The sequence below is a fragment of the Bemisia tabaci genome, chromosome 4 (assembly GCF_918797505.1).
Source record: "Bemisia tabaci chromosome 4, PGI_BMITA_v3".
Classification (NCBI taxonomy): domain Eukaryota; kingdom Metazoa; phylum Arthropoda; class Insecta; order Hemiptera; family Aleyrodidae; genus Bemisia; species Bemisia tabaci.
Genome location: NC_092796.1, coordinates 16,218,592 through 16,242,360, shown reverse-complemented (window position 1 = coordinate 16,242,360; position 23,769 = coordinate 16,218,592). Strand labels below are relative to the sequence as shown.

At 37.3% G+C, this 23,769-nt stretch overlaps 4 protein-coding genes across 4 annotated transcripts in view; 3 read left to right on the top strand and 1 right to left on the bottom strand.

The window, feature by feature from the left end:
* Positions 1-6,099, top strand: part of LOC109034324 (uncharacterized) — a 61,749-nt gene extending 55,650 nt beyond the window's left edge. The window contains exons 5-6 of the mRNA XM_019047402.2: positions 3,404-3,552; positions 4,091-6,099. Of these exons, the coding sequence (XP_018902947.1) occupies positions 3,404-3,552; positions 4,091-4,239 (298 nt within the window). The 3' untranslated portion in view covers positions 4,240-6,099. The remainder of the gene's footprint in view (positions 1-3,403; positions 3,553-4,090) is intronic.
* Positions 6,100-6,505: 406 nt separating this feature from the next.
* RnpS1 (RNA-binding protein S1) lies at positions 6,506-15,386 on the bottom strand. Its single transcript, XM_019047403.2, has 6 exons — positions 15,315-15,386; positions 13,405-13,519; positions 12,685-12,810; positions 11,134-11,274; positions 9,705-10,069; positions 6,506-8,399 (listed from the first exon to the last, which is right to left on the bottom strand). Exons 2-6 carry the CDS (start codon positions 13,425-13,427, stop codon positions 8,140-8,142), a joined length of 915 nt encoding a protein of 304 aa, XP_018902948.1. The 5' UTR covers positions 13,428-13,519; positions 15,315-15,386; the 3' UTR covers positions 6,506-8,139.
* A 75-nt stretch (positions 15,387-15,461) lies between these two features.
* On the top strand, positions 15,462-17,510 carry LOC109034326 (anaphase-promoting complex subunit 15B). Its single transcript, XM_019047405.2, has 3 exons — positions 15,462-15,728; positions 16,397-16,453; positions 16,822-17,510. The coding sequence occupies exons 1-3, from the start codon at positions 15,606-15,608 to the stop codon at positions 16,963-16,965; spliced, it is 324 nt and encodes a 107-aa protein (XP_018902950.1). The 5' UTR covers positions 15,462-15,605; the 3' UTR covers positions 16,966-17,510.
* A 1,495-nt stretch (positions 17,511-19,005) lies between these two features.
* unc-45 (unc-45 myosin chaperone) lies at positions 19,006-23,437 on the top strand. Its single transcript, XM_019047406.2, has one exon. The coding sequence runs from the start codon at positions 19,453-19,455 to the stop codon at positions 22,282-22,284; it is 2,832 nt and encodes a 943-aa protein (XP_018902951.2). The 5' UTR covers positions 19,006-19,452; the 3' UTR covers positions 22,285-23,437.
* The last annotated feature ends 332 nt before the right edge of the window (positions 23,438-23,769 follow it).

Genomic DNA, 23,769 nt, shown 5'->3' with positions numbered 1-23,769 from the left:
TGCAAAATTCCCACAAGGAAATAATATCAATCTTACCAGGAAACTGCTTGAAATTTGTGATTGAAAATTTCACCGATTTTTCTGCCGATTAGTGGATTACACACGAAAGTCAGCATTGTGGAGAGAAATTAAGCTACGATCTTGAAAAATCCTGTCGATTATTTTGAGTCAATTTTGCGAATTTAAAACGGAAGTAAGTTTTTGATAACTGACGTCGAATACCAAGTTCTCAATTTAAAAAAAAAGCATGGCAGGAAGTCTGCAACGTCGCAAAACGAGATGCGTGATTTGGGAGTTTCGTAATCGATACATGTACATTTGGACTGCATTTTGCAATTTGGACCTATAGATTCTGGCTCATCTAAAAAAACACTTATGTGCATAGGGAAACTAATGGCACATACGTTGTTTTTAAACCGGGGGCCGGAATTTATTGGTCCAAATTGCAAAATGCAGTCTATTTCAAGGTTAGATATACATGCATGTGATGTAGAGACTCGCTAACTGTACTTGACACTGGATAAATAGCCAATGGACATCAGCAATTTTTGCTCGAGCTGATTCAATTGAACTCTATACCTAAGGGACTAAAAGCATTTTGCGATGGTTAAAATCGAAAAATGCGTTTCTCGGATTGCGACGTCGTAACTATTCGCTCTTGGTTTTTTCCCCCCAGAAAAGGAACTAAAAAGTTTGTATCAACTGATATGTTCTGTGAATTTTCCTGAGGTGCTCATATTAAAAAAAATCGCAAAAAATTACGGCGAAGCATTTTGATTACATGGCACCAACATTAGGTACCTAATTAGGTCAGGTATTATAATCGCATTATAGGTAGTTTTCCTTGAAGAAGATAAAAGAAAATCGGAGAATTTTAAAAAGTTGTAATTGGGATAGGTATGCATGCTTCGCATTTGGTCATTAAGAGCCCCGTCCCTAAATTACGTAACGCACTTTATCGGCATTTTTGACCCCCTCCCCCTCGTATAACGCTTTTGTGACGTAGGTCCCCATCCTTTTAACAAAAAACAAAAAAAGAACACGCCTTCAAAACGACGGATATGCAATTCTAGACACTTTCTTCGACTTTTAAGCTCTAGCATCCGACAAATTTTTGTAAAAACAAAATGGCGTAACTGCGTGACCCCCCCCCCCCCCCCCCCCCGCGTTACGTGATTTAAGGACGACCCCGGATTGGCGTTTTGTCAAAGAATAATTCGGTTTTGAGTGTCCCGTCCTTACACGTCCAGGCGGTTTAGGCCACAAACTTTTCCGAAAGAGAATAGAACTTGGGACCATCTCATTGGGAGCACTCGCAGAAATGACGAGTCGAAAGAATATGGGTCGATTCGTCGTGAAGGATCACCCTTCGCCCATTCACCCACTTCCTTGCGGCCAACTCGCCGTGCTCGAGTACATTACATTCGTGCTGGCCGCCGCGCCGCGTCCCGCCGCACAACGGATCGAGTCGACGGGGGATCGGACGAAATTCGGAAACTTTAAACGCTTATAACTCTGTTTATACGAAACTTTGATGTTTTAAAACTGGTTCCGTTAGTTTCCTCGTGAAATTTTCTTGCAGATGCACTACTTACAATTTAAAATGTAACGATTGAAACATCAAAATTTACGGTTTTGGTGAAATATTTCATGTCCGACCTCTCTGATGACTCGATCCCCATGTGCGCCGCCCCGGGGAGTGCAAACAACGGGGTTATTTTTCCGAGAACCCCTGTATTTTTCCAAGCTCTACAAACCGTCGCGCTCGGTCATCTTGTCGCGAACAAATAAGCGACTATAATTCTCCCGTCCACCCCTGGAGGGGAGCTCCTTCTTTGCCAAAGTTCGATTCGATCAACAGCGAAGAGTATCTAAAACGCCTTCAAAACCACGAATATGCAATTGTAGTCACTTTCTTCGACTTTCAAGCACGAACTGTGTTCTGGTGTACCCTACCGCGCCGCGAGGAAAAACGATGATCAACATTCAGACGTTACCAAACCTCTCCATATAAAGATTTAATTTTTGATAGAAATAATGCATATTTTCCTTGGATTTTTCACAGAATTTTATCTACGATTTGGACGTATTTACATACGCTAAAAGAAACTACGTGTGCAGGGATTGCGTGCAACGTACCTAGTTCCTTTTAGCATAAACATGTCCAGGGCCGAATTAAGGGGGTGGCCGCATGGGCCGCGGCCCATGGCGGCAAATTTAGGGGGTGGCAAAATTTGCAATTTTTTTAAATGTAGGTGTAAGAAAATCGGATTCAGAAATAAAATTATCAATGAGAAAAGGGAACGAAATCTCTCTATCCTGAGAGTATAGTAATTTCTAATTTTGTCGTTTTTCGGTGATACAAGAAGTAGCATCTTTAATTAGTAAAGTGAAGAGAGGAACTAAACACGCAATTTGACCTGGAGCTCAACGCAGAGAGAGATGACGACGAGGACTTGAGATGAAAAAGACAAGCCCTCCGCGCGGCGATCGGCATGTGACACATATTAGCGCCTACAAGACTGTATGAATACTTCACCCATCGCGCCAAAGACAACGCGGTCAAGAGCGGTTGGCGTGAAATGTATAGCGCCTACAAGACTGCAGGAATACTTCACGCATTGCGCCAATCACAGTGCGATCAGCGCGGCGCAGCGGCGGAAGTTGAAATTATCAAACCACCTTTATGTTTGTTCTTTCATAATTGTTTTGTTCATTTCTTATAAATGGAGGACCTTGTCCACATAGAGATAGGTTTACGGAATTTAACTGTCGCGCAAAGTTCCTTGGAATTTTGCTAGTAACGTTGACAGGGCTTTCGCAAAAAATGTATCCAACACGAGTATGTAAACGCGTCTTATACACCCCTCCCTCTCCGGAACGTTCACTTGATGGTTTATATTGATGTTTCAAAACGAATGAGAAGGGGGCGGCAAAATACAGGCGGCCCATGGGCGGCAAGTAGGTAAATCCGGCCCTGAATATGTCCATTCAGTCTAACGTGTCCGAAAAATGTGCATAGCTTTACTCAAAAGCCAATATTAAGTCGAGAGAAATGTGGCAACCTCCAAATTTTCTTACCGCGTATTATCTTACTCTTATTTTCGCCACTGATTGTGAGCCCGGAAAAATGCGTTGAAAATGGCACATATGGGTTCTTTGAATCCAAACAAAAAGTGGAACATGAAGGAATCATTCATTCATTATGAAATTTGTTTGTGCTGTTTTTTCCACACTAATAGACACTTCATTTATGTTGAAGATGATGGATAAAAAATTGTTTTTAAAAAAAATAATTCAAATTCTGATTTGAGGGCAATTCCATAGAGTTACATTTTTTTCAACTCGTTATTTTACAGAGGTATACGTACAGTGATTAAAATGTTTTCTTTTTCATTTTCAGATGTAAACACATAACAGACATTGGAATTGGATACATTTCAACGATGTTGTCTTTGACAGCTCTCTTCCTCCGATGGTGCTCTCAAATTCGAGATTTTGGTGTACAGCATCTATGCGGAATGCGAAACCTACAAGTTTTGTCTCTTGCTGGTACTTGGATGATATTTTTCCTTTTTAAAGACTGAATTCAATGAAAATTCATTCATTTTATGCAAACTTTTTAACTTTTATTTAAACTTTTTTTGTTAAATTTTTACACACCTTAAGTTTAAACAATCATTTTTCCAAGAATGTTTTCACAGTCCAGTGAGCTCTTAATCATGATGTAAAAGTATTTAGCAAAATTTCAATTTTAGCAAGAACTTAGCCGTAAGGTTTCCAGAACTTGGCACTCAAGGTTTTATCCATCATAATTCTGCTCGTCAATCCGTAGGGATTCCAGGACTTTCCTGAGGCCATTTGACTGGAAATAAATTTTGTACAACTTTTGTCTCCCTTTCCCTGAGATTTGGCTGAAATATTAATGACAAAATTTTTAATATTTTTGCTGAGTATAGGCCCCTGTATTCAGTCCAATTGGAAAACTGTCTTGTGACACGTGTGAATCAACATTTCCCGATAATGATTAAATTTTTACTCAATGAGTTGGTTTTGTCTTCTAACAATGACTCTGATTTCTGTTATACAGGCTGTCCACTGCTGACATCTAGCGGTTTGTCAAGCTTAATACAGCTGCGACATTTGCAAGAATTAGAGTTAACCAATTGTCCTGGAGCGTCGCGGGAACTTTTCGATTATCTTAGAGAACACCTGGCGCATTGCCTCATTATTGAGTGAATGTATTGAGTGATGTATTTTTCTACCTTGTTGATGTGTTAAAATATGTATAGGGAAATGAATTCAAACAAAAAATAAATTATATAAGTAAGTGATGCTACAGAAAAAAAAACCTTAAATTTCTGGATGAGAGAGATCTAGGCTGTTGCGACTGTTACATTCAGGAGTTGTGTCTTTCTGAATTTTTGCCATTAAGAATATCTATGTAGGTACCTGTCATCTTGGTCAACAAGAAAAATACTGCAAACACAGTAAATGCTGTGAGTTTTTTTTATGATCCAACTTTAAATTGGCACGATAAAACCAATCATTCTGTCGCATCTACCTCTTAGTTTGCAAAATTCATTAGATAGAAACTACTCTATGTTTGCTGTTGGAAGAGTTATTTTGCGCAAAGGCAAAATTGCAAAACTTACATTCCCAAATTGTTCAGAATCGAAATATTTACATAGTGTAATGATGGAAATTTAACTGAAATTTAGTGCATCTATTACCATAATTAAACCTAAAAAACTGCAAATTGACGGGTTTGTTACGAACTGAGTTTCTCTCCTCCAGAAGTTTTCCTAGAGAGTTAAAAGCAGTTTGTTATCTCAGATTGCATCAAGAATACCTGTTTAAGAGTGGCATCAAGATTTTTGTTTCGTTCCTTTACAGACCTTTTTTCATGGAAGGTGGTAAAAACAGTTAAATCGTTGACTGCCGTAAGGGGCAAATACAATTTCTTCTGGCTGTTAACTGTTAGTCACCCATTTTTTTCTGGTTCTCGTTGTTTTTCTGTCGTGGATTCATGGACAGGAGTGTATACCTGAAGTCTACTGTCTTTGTGAAGAATATTAACTTATTTTACAAATAATGTCAATTCATTTTGTTACTTTCAGTAATGTGTTAAAATAAACAGCATGAGGCAGTTCTACGTGCGCTTGTACCTCTCAGAAATATAGTTATTTTAAGTGTGAGTGAGATTCTGTTTGAGGTTTGCCGAAGATGAGTGAGCCGTTATCAAGAAGCAAGAATCACTATGGTAAAAAATAATAATGTGAAAAGTTTGCAACTTCGGAATTTTGTCAAGGAATAAAAGATTCTTCCAACCTCTAATTTTCATTTTTCATGCATAAATAATACGAAGAATTATTATCACCAAGTTCAGAGCAGTGTGTAAGTTTGTCATGCCAAAAAATTATCAACTTTCACGATCTTAGAATGGTATAAAGCATTGTTCAATCATTCATTTGAGTGAGCTGGGTCTATTTTTGTCTCCACTCCATCAGCAGAAGATGAACTTGTAACCGAGTTTAATACAATCTGACGCACCAGTGGCAATTATTCAATTATTATCTTCTGAATATAAGAAAGCAAGGAGTAGAAGAATGAATGAAAAAGGGATAAACTTTCTTTTGGAAAATTTTTTCACGATACAACATTAAAATGACCAAACACACTCTTGCAGTTCTAAAAAACTCAAGAACCTATTACTGATTATAAGAATGCACATTCTTTGATGAAAACTTCTTTGTCTACATCTAGCTCTTCTACAATTTATCTTGTTGCCCGCATGACGATAAGTAATTTCTTTTTTCAAAACTGGATTTTAAAGTATAATTCAAGGGTGACAATTTTCAATAAGCAAATATTTCACTAGATGAAGATTAACTGTGCATCCACTTTTCATGTATTGAACAAAATTCCTCTGCTACTGATTCTTCAGTGGGAAGACATGGAGGAAAAGTTTGAACTGTGTTATCGTGAGCCAATTATTTTTAGTTAGTTGTTTTGTAAAATGTCTTGACAACATAGATTGTGAATTTCAGTACCTTTCTTTTATAAAAAAATAAAGAAAATCAAGGTTTGAACCAAAAATTCGGTCTCCTTTAATCTTCTCTCCCCCATGACCCAAGTTAGGAGTTATAAAATGCAAAACAAAAAGAGAAGAAAGTGAAAGGTGTCATCAGCGCTGAAGAAAAGATGAGTTCAAAATGTGACGGATGATATTTATCGAGCTTGACTGACTTAATGAAAATGATTGCTGGCAATTTCTCTGAAAGATTCATGTTGTACTATCATGGGAGTCCATACGCTTACTCCTTTTTTCGAAAAGAAAAGAAGACATATTTTGTGATAGTAGCAACAATTAGTATCCTATCGGTAAAGCCCCTCCCCCACCACCTTCCTTTTAGTATGTATACAGGAGCAGTTTGCTCAGTGAGCAAAATATTGATTAACTTCACGGATTATGAAAAGGAAATACAAAAATGAAGAGAAGATCTGAATCTTAGAAGCTTGTTTTACTTATGAATTTTAAGTATGAGTACAAAATTATATACAAATTAAAAACAACTGTTGGATTCGCCTGATTTTCAAAAAAGACTGCATTTAATCTCTCAACTCTAACTAGACTATCAGATGAGAGGTCCTTGGGTCAGAACATAACCACTGCGAAGTCTTTAGGCTACAAGTCTTTCACAAATTAGTGTGAGCCTGATTTAGGTGCTTAAAAACACAGAAATCTTCAAATGGTTTTCCACCATTGCATGCGGTTACCCACTTCTTAATGATGCAAATAGTTTCTGAATTTTAAGACATTTTTTGGCAACTTCCTGATATTAAAATCATTGCTTGAAACAGAAAAAAACCAAGACAGAAAGACGAGACGATTCACGAAATTTCTTTAAACCATACTTCTGGGATGATTTCAGGCTACTTTTAGGACAAAGGAGTATAATTTGTACCAGATGTGCAGAGGAATGATTTAAATTTTGAAAAATGTCTTGAACTTCAGGAAACCTATCAGGTCAATCTACTAAAATCATTCTCCTTAATACTGTGAATCCACCTTGGTTGTTAACATAAAACAATTTTAATTTTTCTGTGATAATTATTATTTGCCAACTACTCTGAATTTTCCACAATTTTATTTGCAATTTTTAGAAAAGGGAAATCGGAAGTGCGTGCAGCTCATTAACTCAAACAAGAGAGATTAATTATTTTCAGTGTGCAAAATTATTTTATTTGATAGGCTTTTAACTCTCACTAATTTAGGTAACATTCTTTTGAATGAAAAACTTCTTTCACACCGAAATTTTGTACTCAATTGGAGTGAATAACCATGGTCGTTCTCATATTTAATGCCGAGTCTGTCATCTGATCGATTGTTTTTATTAGAACCTCCAGTGCTTTGGGCAGGTCATCGAATCCTTGCAATTGCGGGTGTTACCAAGTTCCGTGCTCATGGTTTACCTAAGCTGGTCTACGCAGTCATAAGCTAGCATATTATCCACTAACCATAATACTTGGTGGGTTTTAACTCCTTGTCAATACAACAAATAACAATGAACATTTGATGCAATGAAAATACTTATTTTTAACACAGGAAAGTCCAGGATTTATTATTTGGTTGAATACTTTTGTGGATCCTCTCGGGTGCTACAGGGTACTTGGATTGCAGAGTACTTGTCGAAACATCAATCAGTCTGGCAAGATATAGGCAATTAAATATAAAAAATGATAATTTTATCTTGTTTTCTTCGGGAGTGATGGCAATTTTTCATAATTCTAGGGTAAGTGCAAAATACATAAGTTAAAACCAACCATAATTCCAACACACTGCAGATAAAGAAAATACTAATGGTTGAACTAACCCTCCTTAGATTAGTCCAATGATTTTGTGCCAGCACTTCTCAATAAAAATACATCACCAAGAAAACCTTATAGCATAATGTCACAATTCATTTCAGGCATGCTAAATGCGCAAATCCTTAAATTTCTCCCAGGAGAAGACAAAAAATTAAATTTGCCTCTTACTTGAACGTAACCTTCCAACTTTGAACATTCCTTTTTGATAAGTCAAACATAAAAAATAAAGAGAGGAATAAGTAAAAGATTGAAAACAAAAAGGACAAACTATCGAGAACTGCTGGAACTGGATCTGCTGTAGCGGCGGTGCCTTGGTGATCGTGATCTCCGCCTTCTCGGTGGCGAAAGCCTCCTTCTAGGTGGTGATCTGGGCCTGCCACGCCCAAAGCGGCGAGGGGATTGTCTCCTCCTCCACGGAGCTGCTCCTCTTGGAGGACCACCGCCTCTAAAAGGACTGAAGCGTCGCACAGGCGGCGGCCGGATCTGAAGCACTGGAGCACAGGTTACTTCTTGCCCATCGATTTGACCTGGAATTAAAATCAGACGATTATTTCCATGGCTTAAGCCAACGACTTTGACTGGGATTGGTTAACTAGATTTCATGTAGCCTGAATTTGTGTAATATTTTGTGTAATATTCTTGAAGGATTGGGAAGTCATAAAAGACAGGGAATCCAAAGATCAAAAGTGTTTAGGTCCTAACGAAAAGAAATGGCTCAGTAGAGGGTTTGATAGTTTTCGGGTCCAGAAAAATACTAGGGGAGAGGGGGGATAACGACTTGAAAAGCAAAGCAATGCTTCTACTACTGGTAATGAAAAGTCTGAATGCGAAATGAGTATTTACGTAGGGTCTTCTGTGTTCTAGCGTCTTTGATATTATGTATATTAAGGGTGAGTTACTCTTAATGTTCTTAATTTTGGTTGATCTCCTTAATACTTCCCTAACTTGATTCTTAATCTCTCTCTCAATCTTAGATTAAGAAATAAACCACCACAAATATTGACTAGGTACTAATATTGCTCAGAGTAAGTTATGTAGAGTATTTCAAAGTTTATCTCCATAAAGTCCTTACGGTGGCCAAGGCCGAAAAGCTTCGACAACCTAAAATAAATACATTTATTTTAATGTGAGTTTAAAACTTCATTTTAATCCATAGCACTGGCAACAGTTAACATTACAATATAGCTGTGGGCACTTAGTGTGTTTAACACAAGGAGTCTTAAGGGAAGTTCGGAACTTATCTGTAATCATTAGCGTAAATGTTTCAATTTGGGCTTTTATTTCAAGTGTATCATTTTCTTTCAACCAAGCACAATCATATTTTGCAATTATAGACTTCCAACAAAATATGGATTTGTTGCTCTTTGACTTAGCAAAACAGTATTACCTTCATAGATGGGCTTTTACAAAAAAGGTGGTGTACTAAAATACTCTTGGTGTTTGTAAGAAGGGACGCCATACCAAAATTTTTTTATTTACAATAGCGACTGTGTTTGAGCAGCAGGGGTGCAGAAAATGCTCAATTCCACACTCCTCCAGGCATATGAAAATGTGGAAAGGCCTGTGTTAATGTGGAAGGAAAGAAAATTTTAAGGTTTAAAACTAGAAAATCAAAGAAAAGACGAGGAAAAAGGTCCTCTTTTAAGTAATTGGTGGGAAATTTCGTGAAAAACTGATGAGAAAAATGTGGAAAGCTGGCAGGCAGGCGCATGAAAACGTGGAATCTTGGAAGATTCTGCACCCTTGTTGAGGAGCTCTGGAAATATCTAAGGTCAGTTTGTTAGAACTGATCATAAAGGGCGAAAATTGAAAGAATCTCAGAAAAAAGTTACCTCCATCCATATGTTTCATTGCATTTTCTGCTTCTTCGGGGGTCCCAAATTTGACATATGCAAAACCTTTATTCTGCATGAAAATTCTTTCAATTGGCAAATCAACACTTTTCACAGATCCGTAGGTTGAAAAAATTTCAACGATGTGGTCCTTGTTGATATTTCTGGTTAGGCGTCCTACATGAATTGTCAATGGCTTAGGAGTAGGAGATCTCTCCTTCCTCTTTCGTCTTGGGGATGCTGATCTGGAACGACGATCACGATACGAGTGAGATTTGTTTGCTGGAGATTTTTCTGATCTTTTCTTCCTATCTTCATCTTTTTTGACTACCTTTTTCTCTGGACTTTTACTGCGGCTATCGACTCTATAACAAAAAAACAAGTATAATGTCAAAGCAATTCAAAAATTTGGCTCTTTTTGAGCAGTGAATTGGTGTGTCTCTACCATGGGTCACCAGAAAATTTCCCCAGAATGAAAGGAGTTAAAATTTTTTTTTCCAAGTATCAGTGGAGCTCTGGCGTGTATCCAGAATTTGTGGTTTAAGCACTGTTTCCTGTGTAAAATTTTGCGTGAAACGCAAGACTGCCACTGATTTACTCTGAAATCAACTCCAAAGCTCACAAAAAGCTCTCCAAGTTGAGGTTGTAATGTAGGGGATATCCCATGCTACTCTAAGAGTCCACCTCTTTATCAGGAGGGGTGGCGTGGGATATCCCCTCCATTACAGCCTCAACTTCGAAAGCTTTTTTTGAGCTTTGGAGTTGATTTCAGAGAAAACCAGTTCCACCAACATATTTCTTGCAAAATTTTACAAAAGAAACAGTGCTTAAACCGCAAATACCTGATACATGCAAGAGCTGTATTTGGTGACATCTTTAAAAAACTTTGAGAGACCTTAAAATAAAGTTAGAATGATACCTCAGTGCAGTTATTGTGAGTAACTTTGCGTGAAGAAAGAGTGAAAATACATCTCCTATAGATTCATTTTATATCTCTATGACACCAACAGGGCTGTTCAACAGGGTTATTCATCCACTGATATTCTGCAAAAATTTCTAATTCCAGAGTTCATATTATTTTCCAAATTTTGCATGTCTTATATTCTCTATAAGGCAAGGGCAGAAAAGTTGAACCTACTGTGAAAATCATCCGGGCAATCAAAACTTTATATTACCTACTGCTTGCAAGTGCTGTGAAGTACTATAAGTCCCAGCACTTCTAAGTTTGTTTCTTCGAAATACCTCGGTTGTTCATGGTTTTTCTCATTAAAATGAATCCGCTGTTTTATAGGTAGCTTGTAAATCTTGAGTCTGGAGAACTCGTATTCAGACAAAGTTTTCATTGAATGAAATATTGCAGGACGTTATAAACAGTATAAAATAATTAGCAGAAGATTTTTGAGACTGCAAAGAGATGTTGAAAACCTACTTGCGCTTGATTTTGTTCCGCGCTGATGAAGAGGCTGAGGAGGAAGATGAAGATGAAGAGGATGAACTCGAGCGGGAGCTAGAGCCTGATGATGATCCAGATGAGGAGGATGCACTTGAAGCGCTGGAACTAGACGAGGAGCTGAAAGAGATAATGCTATCAATTAAAACGAAAGTTCATTTGCTTATAATTCAATAATTGGGACTTAGCTGTATAATGAAGAAACCACTTAACAGAATGGGATATGCACTATTAAAAACGCTTTCAATTCCTTACCAAAACTAAACACATTGATTTGGACTCTTCTACTATCAAAATTTGATTGGGAGATATTTTTTTTTTTTTTTTTACTATTTCAAATAGCCCACAAGGGCTAATCCCACGCTTTAAGTCCCATCCCCCCTCCGTCCCTACTGAACCAGCCCCAGGCAACCATTGTTTGAGACCATCAAACTCGGGTCGCCTGGCCGGGAATCGAACCCGGGACCTCCCGATTATAGAGCAAGCGCTACAACCACTACACCATAGGAGGCCGACAGTGCATATTTGCCAGTGTTTACCATGAAAAGTCTTACTTCGTTCTGCCCCTTATATTGCCAACAGAGTTGTGTGCTGGCATGTCTGGCAGTACAGATAAATTATTTATCAGGACTTACATAAGTAATTTACTGGTCCATGACCAACATAATCAAATTTTTTTAAGTCTCTACATCATGGATTTCATTCTCACAGGCATTTCATTGATAATACTTAAAGAATAAATAAACTACTACTTTGATATTATAAAGTTACGACCTTTTTTAAAAACAGAAAAAGACACTAAATTTGAGCTCAATTTAAGTAAGCTAAAATTCAATGGTATTTAAATAATATGGGATAATTCTAAGATAAAATTTGTTAAACTCATTTTATGTTTTAATTTTTATACCTATGTATAATACCCACCTTATATATAAATATCAAAAATTAAAATGCAAAAATGATAATAGACAACCATTTTTTCCATTTAGAAACACCCTAATTGTAGGTTGTACCTACATCAAGAAAGTTAGCTAGGTACGCCTATGATTGTTGCCTACAAGAATGGAGAGGACGTAACTACTCGGTTCTGTGATGTCAAAGTAGTAGAGTAATCGCTGTGTTAAAAAATTAGAGCCGTCATTGATCGGCCAAAGTTGCATGAGCAGCGCGTTTCACTCTTAGTAGGGTAAAGATTTTCGGTATTTAGTCGTGTTTAGTTTTTATATCCTCAATTATCAGACAATGTAATTTATGAACTAGGCAGTTTTCTGATGTGAAATTTTATCTTCTTTCAAAGAGGTTCTTACTTAAGAATTTTAACATCAGATCAACCCCTGAAAAGATATTGGCACAATAGGAACATGTGTCATGCATTCTTCCATAAGAACACATGTTAAATCACGGCCGAATTTCATTTACTAGCGTGACGTCACAGAGTCGTAGTTACGCCCTCTCTATTCTCGTAGACAACGCCATGATATGCCGCAGGTAGTTTTAGGTTCTAAAGTGGCTGCGAGACATGTACATTACCTTCTGCTGCTGCTATCACTACTAGATGATGAGGCTTTTTTCTTCCGGTCCCTTCCACGATCTTTTTTGTTTTCTTTGTCAGAGGCATCATCAGAACTTTTGCCACTTCCTTTTCTTTCGCGGGCCCTGAAAAATTAAAAAGTTTGTTAAAATGGAGCTGATTACAGCGAGTAAAAGTTTGCATTGAAAGAAACTTCATTACTTTATTTTTAGGTAAAGGACCATGGACTTAAAACTGAGGAATTTGGCACTAGTTATTCTAAAGAAAATTAAATGATGTTCTTTAAAAATACCTAGCAGGAGGGTGTGAAGATAGGAAAATGATTTTGGGTTATACAAAAAAGGCATTAAAAAGCCTAGGTATTTAAAAAGTATTTAGAGGCGTAATTTGTGACAAAAGGAGCTAAGGAAGATTAATAACGAGATAAGATTAAACGAGGTAGATGGCCAAGAAAATGCAGATGCGTAGAATCAATCATTTCATGGTTAGGCGATTCAGGGCTTCAGAAAGTTGAGCGCTTTACAGAGTGGGGTGTTTAATTTTCTCTAGAATGGGCGGAGAACAGGAATTTTCAAGCTCAATAATCTAAAAATGTTGAAAGAAGTGATGGAAGAGTTTTTAAAGCTAATACATGGCCGAAAAGACGGAACGCCGGCAGGTACCAGGCGTGGTTGAGCGGCTGAAAAAGTAGACGAAAATTGATGAGAGACGCTTCTTACATGGTTTTAGTCGGAACTCCCATGCATAAAACTTTAACTTCAAGTAAAATTTAGAATGAAATCTTGTAAAATGTTACAAACTGCTGGTAAAGTAATTGCGAATTCACAATTCACGATGTTTACTTTTTGCAGGCAAAGACCCCCTACGATGTGCAGGCAAGATGGCTGCGTCGTGCGACGGGAACTCAGGGCGGTTCGAGCTTCGAGCACTCTCTTCCCAATACCTACTCTAACCCATCCTATCGTCCGCCGCCTCCCTACCCCACCCAGCTCTCCCATCCATTTCCGTTTCCTGCGCATCTACCTGAGGCCTCTGCACGTGCACTTGTTCTGCTTTTGGGTGCATTATATTAATCCATTTTGTATTTCTTAGAATTAAAAATTGAAAATATACATATTAATTTATTGATACTATCATATTTCCAATGTAAGTGTTATCTTTGTAGGTGATGTTATTTATTTACACTCCCACATTTCACCTCTTGATGCCTGATTGGTAAATTTTACCACTTTTTGGATTGTTATGTACTTTTGAAGGTTTAAGTTATCAAAAGTAGAAATGTGCACAGATATTGTTTTAGCAAATTTTTCAAGAAATGTGCTAAGTGCCTCGTATTTACCTAGTAACAGGAAGTTTCCAGAAGTTGTACCATTGTGCCACAAAAAGAAATTGATAAATTTGTGCGAATGTTTAGTTAAAGTTTTAGCTTGATGGTTCATCTTTACATGGAAATATTTTTGGTACAATTATAATTTCCACAATGAAAGTCTGGCAACACAGCTAACTTAGCAAAATCCCTCATATTTCTTAGGAATTAAGTCAGATGTGAGGGTAAGATTTATCCCCCCCCCCTCCTCCTCTCAACTAGTTCCCCCAATGCGCACAGAATGTACTAATAAGCAGCATAAAGCAGAGGGAAAGATACAGGTATAATTAATAGATAGGTATTCACAACATGGATGATTTCAAAATTTGACATCTGAAGCATGTTTGAGATAATATTAAGCACCGATAGTATTCTCCGGAGGAGGCTGCAGTGGGTGCTGCATGCATGTACACAGCCTGGCAAATACGTAAGTACAACTCTGCGTCTTTACCGACCAACTACACATCTTTTTTACCTAAAATTTAACTCTAAGTACTCTAAGTAACTTGTGTGTTTCTCCCACACGTAGATAGCCTCCTTTTATTTTTTAAATTTTTCCTGAGATCTACGCCTGATTCCAATAAGGAAGGAAGGATGCTATCTTAGTTTTTAGCTGCCATAGCTTTATCCTGAAAACATTTATACCTTGTGCGCATACAATCCTCAAACTCATCCCTTATCATCTGGCATCCTCTGCCTATTTAGCAATAAGTAAATCCTCTAATCAAACATACATGGCTCAGATATAAATTAAAGCCCCCCTCCCCCCCGTATTTTCCACAAAAATTCAAAATGTAAATAGGTACGTTTAAGATTAATTTCAATGCCTCAGAACGCTGGGGCCCCCACACAAGCTTGTGATTTCTCCATAAATTCTAAAGATTCTCCATCCTCAATCCTTAAATAAATTATATCATAATAATTATGTCAATAATTATATTATATCCTTAAATTATATCAGAAAAATATCTTGCCAAAGTATTTTGAGAATTACCCTGGTTGACTTGGGTTGGACTCGTTTAGAAATTTAATCTCAATCAAAAATGCCAATTCCCTGAGCTGAGCAGTTTAATTTTTCTCCGCGAGTGAAATTTGTGCTTGGCGCCATTAGGAGCAAAGAGTAGGGGAGAGGAGAGAGCAACAGAGCAGAATCATGGAGTCCGAGCGAGCTGCACGCACGCTCCACCAGCTACTCCCGCTCTGTGATCGCCTGCACATCGTAGGGGGTCTTTGCCTGCAAAAACGCTCAATCCACAATTCACGCAGGCGTAGCGCACGAGCACAACACGGAAACTCATCTACCAACACAACACGATCAACGTTGTTACGTTGTTATTCGTTGCGCATCATAATATGTTGAATTAGGTTAGGTTAATGTAAACAAAACCGAAATTCAAATATTTCAAATTATTTTTCCCCAAGACATGTTCCTTTGAGTTCGTATATCTATTATTCTCAGTCTCAGTCTCTTTTGCCAATTAAATTAGAGCGTACGGCTCCCTCTTTGGAACCTTCCAATTTATTTGGTGAAACTAAGAAAGCAGTGAAGTTATTATGGCAGTGCCATTATTTCCTACCCTGTCTCCGAGAGTTGTAGATCCACTCTGGTTTAGTGTCGACAAACCCAAAAATGATGAAAGCGACCTGGCCCAGCAAGAGCAGCAGCATCAATCTTGGGTAATCATAGTTATATCTTACATGAATGCATTAATTTTTTCAAGTGTCATTAAGTACAAACTGAACAGATAGGATACGCAGCTGTTAATTAAGCTGTGATCCGAATGGCAAGATTGCTGAGTAGAGACTGCTCCCTGTGTTCATTAACTACGTTCACACACGTTCATATGAGCTTTTTCAATGCAACCACTGATGTAAGTCATGGAATACTGATTCAGCATGCATTGATGCAAGACAGTTCATTTGAACTCTTGATTCTTATCAACACCCTATCAGTCTGAGGAATTAAAAAAGCTAATGTGGGGGGATAATTCAAAAGGGACTAGATATGGAGGTGAGGTGAGGTCTGGGCATATCATGAAAAGGGTTATGTGGATAAAATGGTTTTCTATAAAGGGGTAAGGGAATATAATAAATTTAAGTGTTACAAGATGGAAGAATTGGGGCTGGAGGCATTTAAAAGGAACTTGTTGTTTAAACTGAGGGTATATCAAAACAATAACTGGGGTGAGGGAAGTTGACAGAGAGTGTATATGAATGGTGAATGTACGGTATGTGACGTTGGAACGGGATTAGCCTTTCAGGCTACTTGAAAAAAAAAAATAAATAAATAATTTTTTATTTCTTTGGTATAGTTTCTCACGATGTTTGTTCTTTTTTTTTTTCAGATGAATAGTATCGGAAGTAGAGAAGCTGAATTCACACCAATCGGGAAAACTTCAGATGTAAGTTTCAACTTCTTTTTAAAGTCTATTTAAGTTGATGTGATAATAATGGTTTAAAAAAAATTTGCGTAGAATTTGGAAAAAGAGAGAAATATTGCAGGGTTCTCTGTGGACGCTCTTGACGCATCACCATTCATTTGTACTGAAGCTCAACACTTTTAGGAATAAAAATATTTCAAATTGACAAAATTTGAAAATAATAACAACAATTGGCAAAACTGAGGAAAATCTTATTAAAATTTCCGATAAGCGCAATTATCCATTCCGTGCAGATTTTGTTATCACCAGGTTCACTGTACAACAATCAAGATTCTTTTGGAGGCCCTGATTATATTATTTATAGAAATATTGCTGATATATTTTTACAGCAACCTGCAGAAGAAGAAGACGATGAGGAAGAGGAAGAAGAAGACAATGATGATGATGATAGCGAAACTCATGATGATGATGAGGACGAGTTAGAAATGGAAGTGACTTATGAAAGGGACTCTCCAGTCGATCCGCTGCGTTAAAGTTCTCTTCTTTACAAGGAACTGATTGCTATAAGTACTCTGTGATGTTTTTACTTTTTTCTACTCAAATTATTCAGTTTCCTCCAACAATGCCCAGAACAATTCTTTGAGCAAAGAGAGGTGTAAAAAACGTCCAACCACATAGTAATAATTGTGTAATAACTTCTGTCAGGTGCAATGATGCAGATGGTATTGACTTAATGCAATTGAATGCCTTTAGCAGTTAGACTCGGTGGGAAACTGAGGATGCAAAATGTACATTGTCAGATAGATCTAATAAGTGAACTCACTTTGTTGAAATAAATCCCATCCAAGGACAGGAATCATCTTAACTTTGGCGCTTGAAAAGGAGAGTGAAAATCTAAAAAATTCACCTCTCTTTTGTTGTCTGATTTTTAACCGTTAAAAAAAATTGATTAAAGAAAAGAGGGGTAGTCAAGAGTTTTGGAAAGGTTGTAAGAAGTGCATAAGTTTTGTTATTTTATCTAATTGTGTTGAAAAGGATGAACTCCTGAAATAAAAAATTAAACTTCCCTTGGACAAAAGTTGTTTTTGCATTGAAGATAGAAATACACCTTCACTTAGCTGTGTCTACTTATGAGCATCTTTTTGAAAGCTGTAAAAAGTAAATCTGCATCCATGAAAATTACAAATGATAACCTCATAGAAAAAATTAATCAAAAGTTTATGCCAAAAAATCCAATTGAATTATCAGGATCAATACTTACCTACCGTGAACTTGGCTAGAAACTAAGTTGAATTTCATAATCACAAATCCAATTTAATTTTCTTAGTCGAAAACTTAACATAAACTCGATTAAGATTGTTTTGGGATATTTAGTTTCAGCAATTTTCAGGCGGTTGTGGCTGCATACCTGTCAGAATATCTGACTTATGAGATTCTGATACATACAATAAGACACACAATGCCACATGTTCGCAGCATTGTTTCTGATATGGTATTCTGTAGGATATCAAGGGTCTCCAACTCTTTCCAATTTTGCGTGTCAGGTCTTGAACATTAGTCGGTAGGTAATAACCGTCCCTTCAGTGGCATCTTACTTGCCAATCGACAAGTTCCAAAAATCCACTGGAAAGAAGGATGAAGTTAGCCCTGCTTCTAACAGACACTTGCCAATAAGGAAGCCTACATTAAAGTAACTTCTTTAATTGAGGTTGTTCAGAGGGAAATATTTTCTGGTGGTGTCCCTATGAATAACTGAGAGCAACCCTCTAGTTCTCTCACTAGAAGGGAGAAAAATAATTGCTGCAATCCCATTGTCGATGGATGCCTCACACTGTGGGCCATCAATATCATCAATGAATAATACATGTATTCGTTTAGGTCAAAGCACTGCCTTTTAATATCTCCAGGGGCCCTTTCAAGTGCTTCACTGCATATTGTATAAAGTGCTCTTTTTTCTCGGCCGAACTTAAGAATTATTTATGAAGATTATTAATTAAAATAGGAGCAGGATCATTTTGGACATTTGCAGCATCAGTTATAGATAGTCATGGTTCGAATTATTTTAAATATTTGTTTCTTTGATAAGAGCATCAATTGGAATATTTGTGTCTTGAATGGCAGCATCAATTGGAACATCGGTGTTTTGAATAGTAGAAGCAATAATTTGGACTATGCGTCCAAAGAAGTCCCCCTTCCAGAATACATTATAAAAAAATTTTAGTAGTATTTTAAGTTTAGTTTAGTAAGTTTTTTAAGTAGCGAATTATCTTAGAATATGCATTGAGACTCTAGTTTTACTTGAAATCAATAATATCTCAACTTTTTCAAAATCTGCACTTTTTATGCACCTTTGTAAGTTCTCCCCCAAGCCCCTCAATTAAAATTGTTTGTGAAAATGCTACTCCAAATACCAAATAATAATTTTAATGTTCCAATGCATGTGTCTCTGTGAAGATAAAAGTTACCTCCATAAAACACTGTAAAATTGTATTTTAAATATTTTCTTCATCACTTCCGCTCATGTCCGCTGCAGAATTCTCTGCAATGAATCGGCATTCTGTTTCAAAGTATAAAGGGACTCTATTTCAAAGTTGCCGCCTGCAGAAGCGTCAGAGGGAATAACGGGAATTTCTCTTTTCCCGTGGGAATTTACTCATTTGGTAACACTGCAAAGTGTTTGTAAATAGAACGGTAACCTAAAAACTTTGCATCGGCGCAGAATTCCGTGTTTACAGTTCACACATGTTTCGTTCTTCTCGAATTTCTTTTCTTGGAGTGAAGCCAAAGTTTAAAATTAACCCCATTTAGAACAATCGCGTAGTAGAAACTTCTGGAATCGAAAATCTGGTATTAAAAGTGATCAATACGCTTCATGAACTTCAGTTCGTATCTTCTTCATTTGGTATCATACTTTTGCTTTCAAGTGTGCAAAAACTGTGTTTAATACAACTGTCTATTAGTTTCTTCTGTTAAATTAATCTACACTCGTGTGCGGTGGTGTCCTAGATTTTTTTCCAATTATGCCTGAACTCAAGGAGGTGGTGAATTCTGACAATGCGGTTGAACTGAAAGAGAAAGGGAACGAGGCATTTAAACATGGTGATTTGGATCTAGCCCTGAAGTACTACACTGATGGATTGAAAGTTGCACCCAGTGACTCCAACGAGCAAGCTACACTCCTCAAAAATCGTGCTGCAGTTTATTTGAAGCGGAATGAAAATGAGAAAGTCGTCGCTGACACAACATCTGCGCTTGAAATCACCCCTAACGATCCCAAGTCTCTGTACAGGCGTTGTCAAGCTCTAGAAAACTTAGAAAGGTTTGAAGAAGCATATCGTGATGCTAAACTTATCCACACCGTTGATCCAGGTAATAAAGTCATCCAGCCGGTTTTGGCCAGATTGCATGCAATTGTTCAAGAAAGAATGAGACTCAATGCGCAGACTCAGAACAAGGTATCTCAAATGTTCAAGTATGCATTTACGATGGAAGAATCTTCAGATAAGCGAGAACAAGCAATGAATAATCTATTGGTGCTGAGTAGAGAGAAAACTGGAGCAGACGCGTTAATCGAAGCAGGTGTACTTCATAAAATCAGTCAACTTCTAGGTGTGGAAAAAAATTCAGAGATATACCTCAATGCCATTCGTACCGTTGGGGAGCTCTGCAAGAACAATGTTAGCAGGACGAAAAAAGTACTCCATGAGCTCGGCGTTCCATGGTTTCTTGACATTTTAAATTGTCGCAGTGAAGAACAGGTGAATGCTGCCCAGTATTGCTTACAGTGCATTCTCAACTCTCTCAGTGGCTTGGAGAATAATTTGGACTCACGGCCGAACGAGAAATTATGTGAAGAAAACAAGAAGGAAATCGATACTTTGTTGACTTGCCTTGTTTATTCCTGTAACAGTAGAACTATATCTGGGCTAGCGCGTGATGCAATCATTCAACTAATCACCCGTAATGTTCACTACAAAGCCATAAACTGGGCGGAGCGACTGATTGAGATCAAAGGACTTCAGAGACTTATGGAAGTAGCAAGTGAGTTGCAAGAATATAAGTATGAGTCATCAATGGAAATTACCGAGTCCACCCACATTTTAACGTCCGTTTGCTTTGCTAGAATTTATGAAAACATGTATTATGATAAAGCTCGTGAAAGATACCTGGAAAATGTCTTGGATTTCGTGAAAGGGAAACTTATTACACCGGACATTGAATCTAAAGTCAGAGTTACTGTTGCAATTAAGTGCCTCCTGCTTGGACCCCTAGACATTGGTAACACAATAATCGCTCGGGAGGGAATTATGGAGATGATCATCGTCATGGCAAATACTGAAGAAAAACTGCAGCAGAAAGTAGCTTGCGAATGCATTATTGCAGCAGCCTCGAAGAAGGACAAAATTGCTTCAATTATTCAGCAAGGTGTTGGCATTTTGAAGAATCTTTATGCTTCCAAAGATGATGAAATTCGGGTGAGGGCTCTTGTTGGTCTCTGTAAACTGGGAAGCAGCGGTGGGACGGATGCATCAATTCGACCTTTTGCCGATGGCTCAACTGTCAAACTTGCTGAAGCTTGCCGTAAATTTTTACTGAACCCCCATAAAAGTAATGACATGCGAAGATGGGCAGCAGAGGGACTTTCCTACTTAACGCTGGATGCTGAAGTGAAAGAAAAATTGACTGAGGACAAACCAGCCATCCGTGCGTTGATTGAGCTCAGCAAAGAGAAAACTCAAGCATCCGTCTACGGTGTTATCACTACGTTCGTTAATCTGTGCAATGCATACGACAAGCAAGAAGTGATACCTGAAATGGTTGAACTTGCCAAGTTTGCAAAGCATCATATTCCAGAGGAACATGAGCTGGATGATCCAGATTTTGTTGCAAAACGTATCAACGCTCTAACGAAAGAAGGACTTACTCATGCACTCGTTGCTTTATCAAAAACTGAAAGTGACAATAGCAAAGAACTGGTTTGTCGTGTTTTCAACGCAATGGCCAGCCAACAAGACTTGAGAGGAATCATAGTTGCGCAAGGAGGAGTCAAAGTCCTTCTGCCCATGTCTCTTAGAGGAACAGAGAAAGGAAAGAAACAAGCAGCTCAAGCCATTGCTCGCATTGGAATTACAATGAATCCAGAAGTTGCATTTGCAGGTCAACGAGCCTTAGAAGTCGTGCGACCACTGTTAAGTTTACTCCACCCAGAATGCACTGCCTTGGAAAGTTTTGAAGCATTAATGGCTCTGTGCAATTTAGCTGGCATGAACGAGAGTGTCAGGAAGAGGATCATCAAAGAACAGGGTCTTCAAAAAATTGAGACTTACCTTTTTGAAGATCATCTCATGCTGCGTCGAGCAGCTACCCAGTGTATCACTAATTTAGTGATGTCGCTAGACGTTGTTCAGTCTTATGAAGGTAACAATGACAAGTTGAAATTCCTCGTGTTACTTTGCGGAGAAGAAGATGCCGAGACAAGTCAAGCAGCCGCAGGGGCAGTGGCTATGTTAACTGGAGAGAGCGTTAAATGTTGTTCTAAATTGTTCGAGGTTTCCGATTGGCAAGAACGTTTCAAGGAACTGTTGGCACATCCAGATCCAGGTACCCAATACAGAGGTTCTGTGATCGTTTACAATGTGATTTCAAGTTCCAAGGAAAATGCAGAAAAAATTGTCGAGACTGGCATTCTTGAAGTTTTGATGGCCCTAACGCTGTTAAAGGAAGATGGTATGGAAAAAGTCCGTGAGTTTGCCGAAAAATCTCTGAAAGTTGCGGAGACCATGAAAGTAATCAAGAAACCTGATAGTGCAGATGTTACTAACGATGTGAATCAATCTGATGATGAATCATGAGAGAACTATTTCATTTCTGTATCGGTAATTCTGTGCTAATTATCATCAGTATTCATATATATTGTTAGCATTTTTTCCTCATGTTAAAATATTTACTCAAATTAGACGCTCTACCTCTGTTTTAAGAGGAGGAATTGTCATTTTTATTCACTCATGTTTCCTGTAAGTATGATTGCTACAGCAAGAGAAAAATCGTGTTTAAAATATTTGAAACAGCATTTGTGACAAGATCAATTGAAAGCTTTTTCTTCCTAACAAAATTTTTCTACTAGAAGAATTATCTGGAAAAAAAATTAAAGAAATATTAAAATAACTCAGTTTTTGTGCAAATGCAACGTAATGCGTTCAGAAAAAGTTGTGTGTTTTTCCTTTTTCCTTAATTACAATGTAGTAACCTACGTTCTTTGCTTCAAGCATTCACCAAGATGAGTGAAGTCATCAAAAATTAGTTGATAGAATTGAAGAAATATATTTATCAAATTCTTAATCATATTATTTAAAATCCTAGTTTCTCAAGTTCTCAAAATCAAAGCGGACATCTCTTTTCATTTTTTAATTCAAGTTTCTGTGGTCCAAAATTTCAAGTGCATAAATATCCTCTTCTTGTCATGGTGCCAATATTTTCACCAAAAATGTGCAGAAAATACTAGGTCTATTTTCATGATCCAGACACACATTAGGTTTCTAACAACTAGACAATCATACTTAGAAGATGCCTTCTTTGTGTATTTCATGCAAACGTTGTGATCAATTCCTAGAATTTCTTAAATTTTGTCTTTTAAGTCATTTTTTGACTATTTTTAATGAGAAAGAAAATCAGTCCTGAGTATCGCTTGGAATAGCTCTCCTCAAGCTTATCTCATTTATTTTGACTGATATTTTTCAACAAGAAATCTTATTTTAAAAAGGAGACCTGGAAGATTCAACGTACTTTTTCGACTGATAATGCGTACATAACATCATCCTAGTTTTGAGCATAAAGTAATATTTGATTTTTCAGTAATTTCCTTGTCTCCAATTTCATACTCGTACTTGTTAAGTAAATTTTTTAGAACTCATAAGTATTAATTTATGCTTGAAATAATTTATCATTTTTCTTATTTTGTTATTTTTATTATGTAATTAAAAAATAAATTTATATTGTTGACTATAATGTTCTCACCTTATCTCTATCTCAACCCTTCAGAAGCCAGTCACTAAAAAGAAGTCAAATTTCTTTTCATAATGCATAAAAATTGCAAGGGTTCTGGAGTAGACTCACTTCAATAAGTATAACGCACAAATTAATGGATAACTGCATGCGTATCAAGAGGTTTAGGCAGTGCCACAGACCCTTGTTCAGCATTTTGCCGCCATTCAGATGTACAGATAATTTCGAAGATCAACAAGCAAGTACAATTGCAAGCATTGATTAATTCTGTTGCAAGATGTATGTAAATTTCACAGATTTCTTGATCAAATTTTCATGAATTAATAACATGTTAA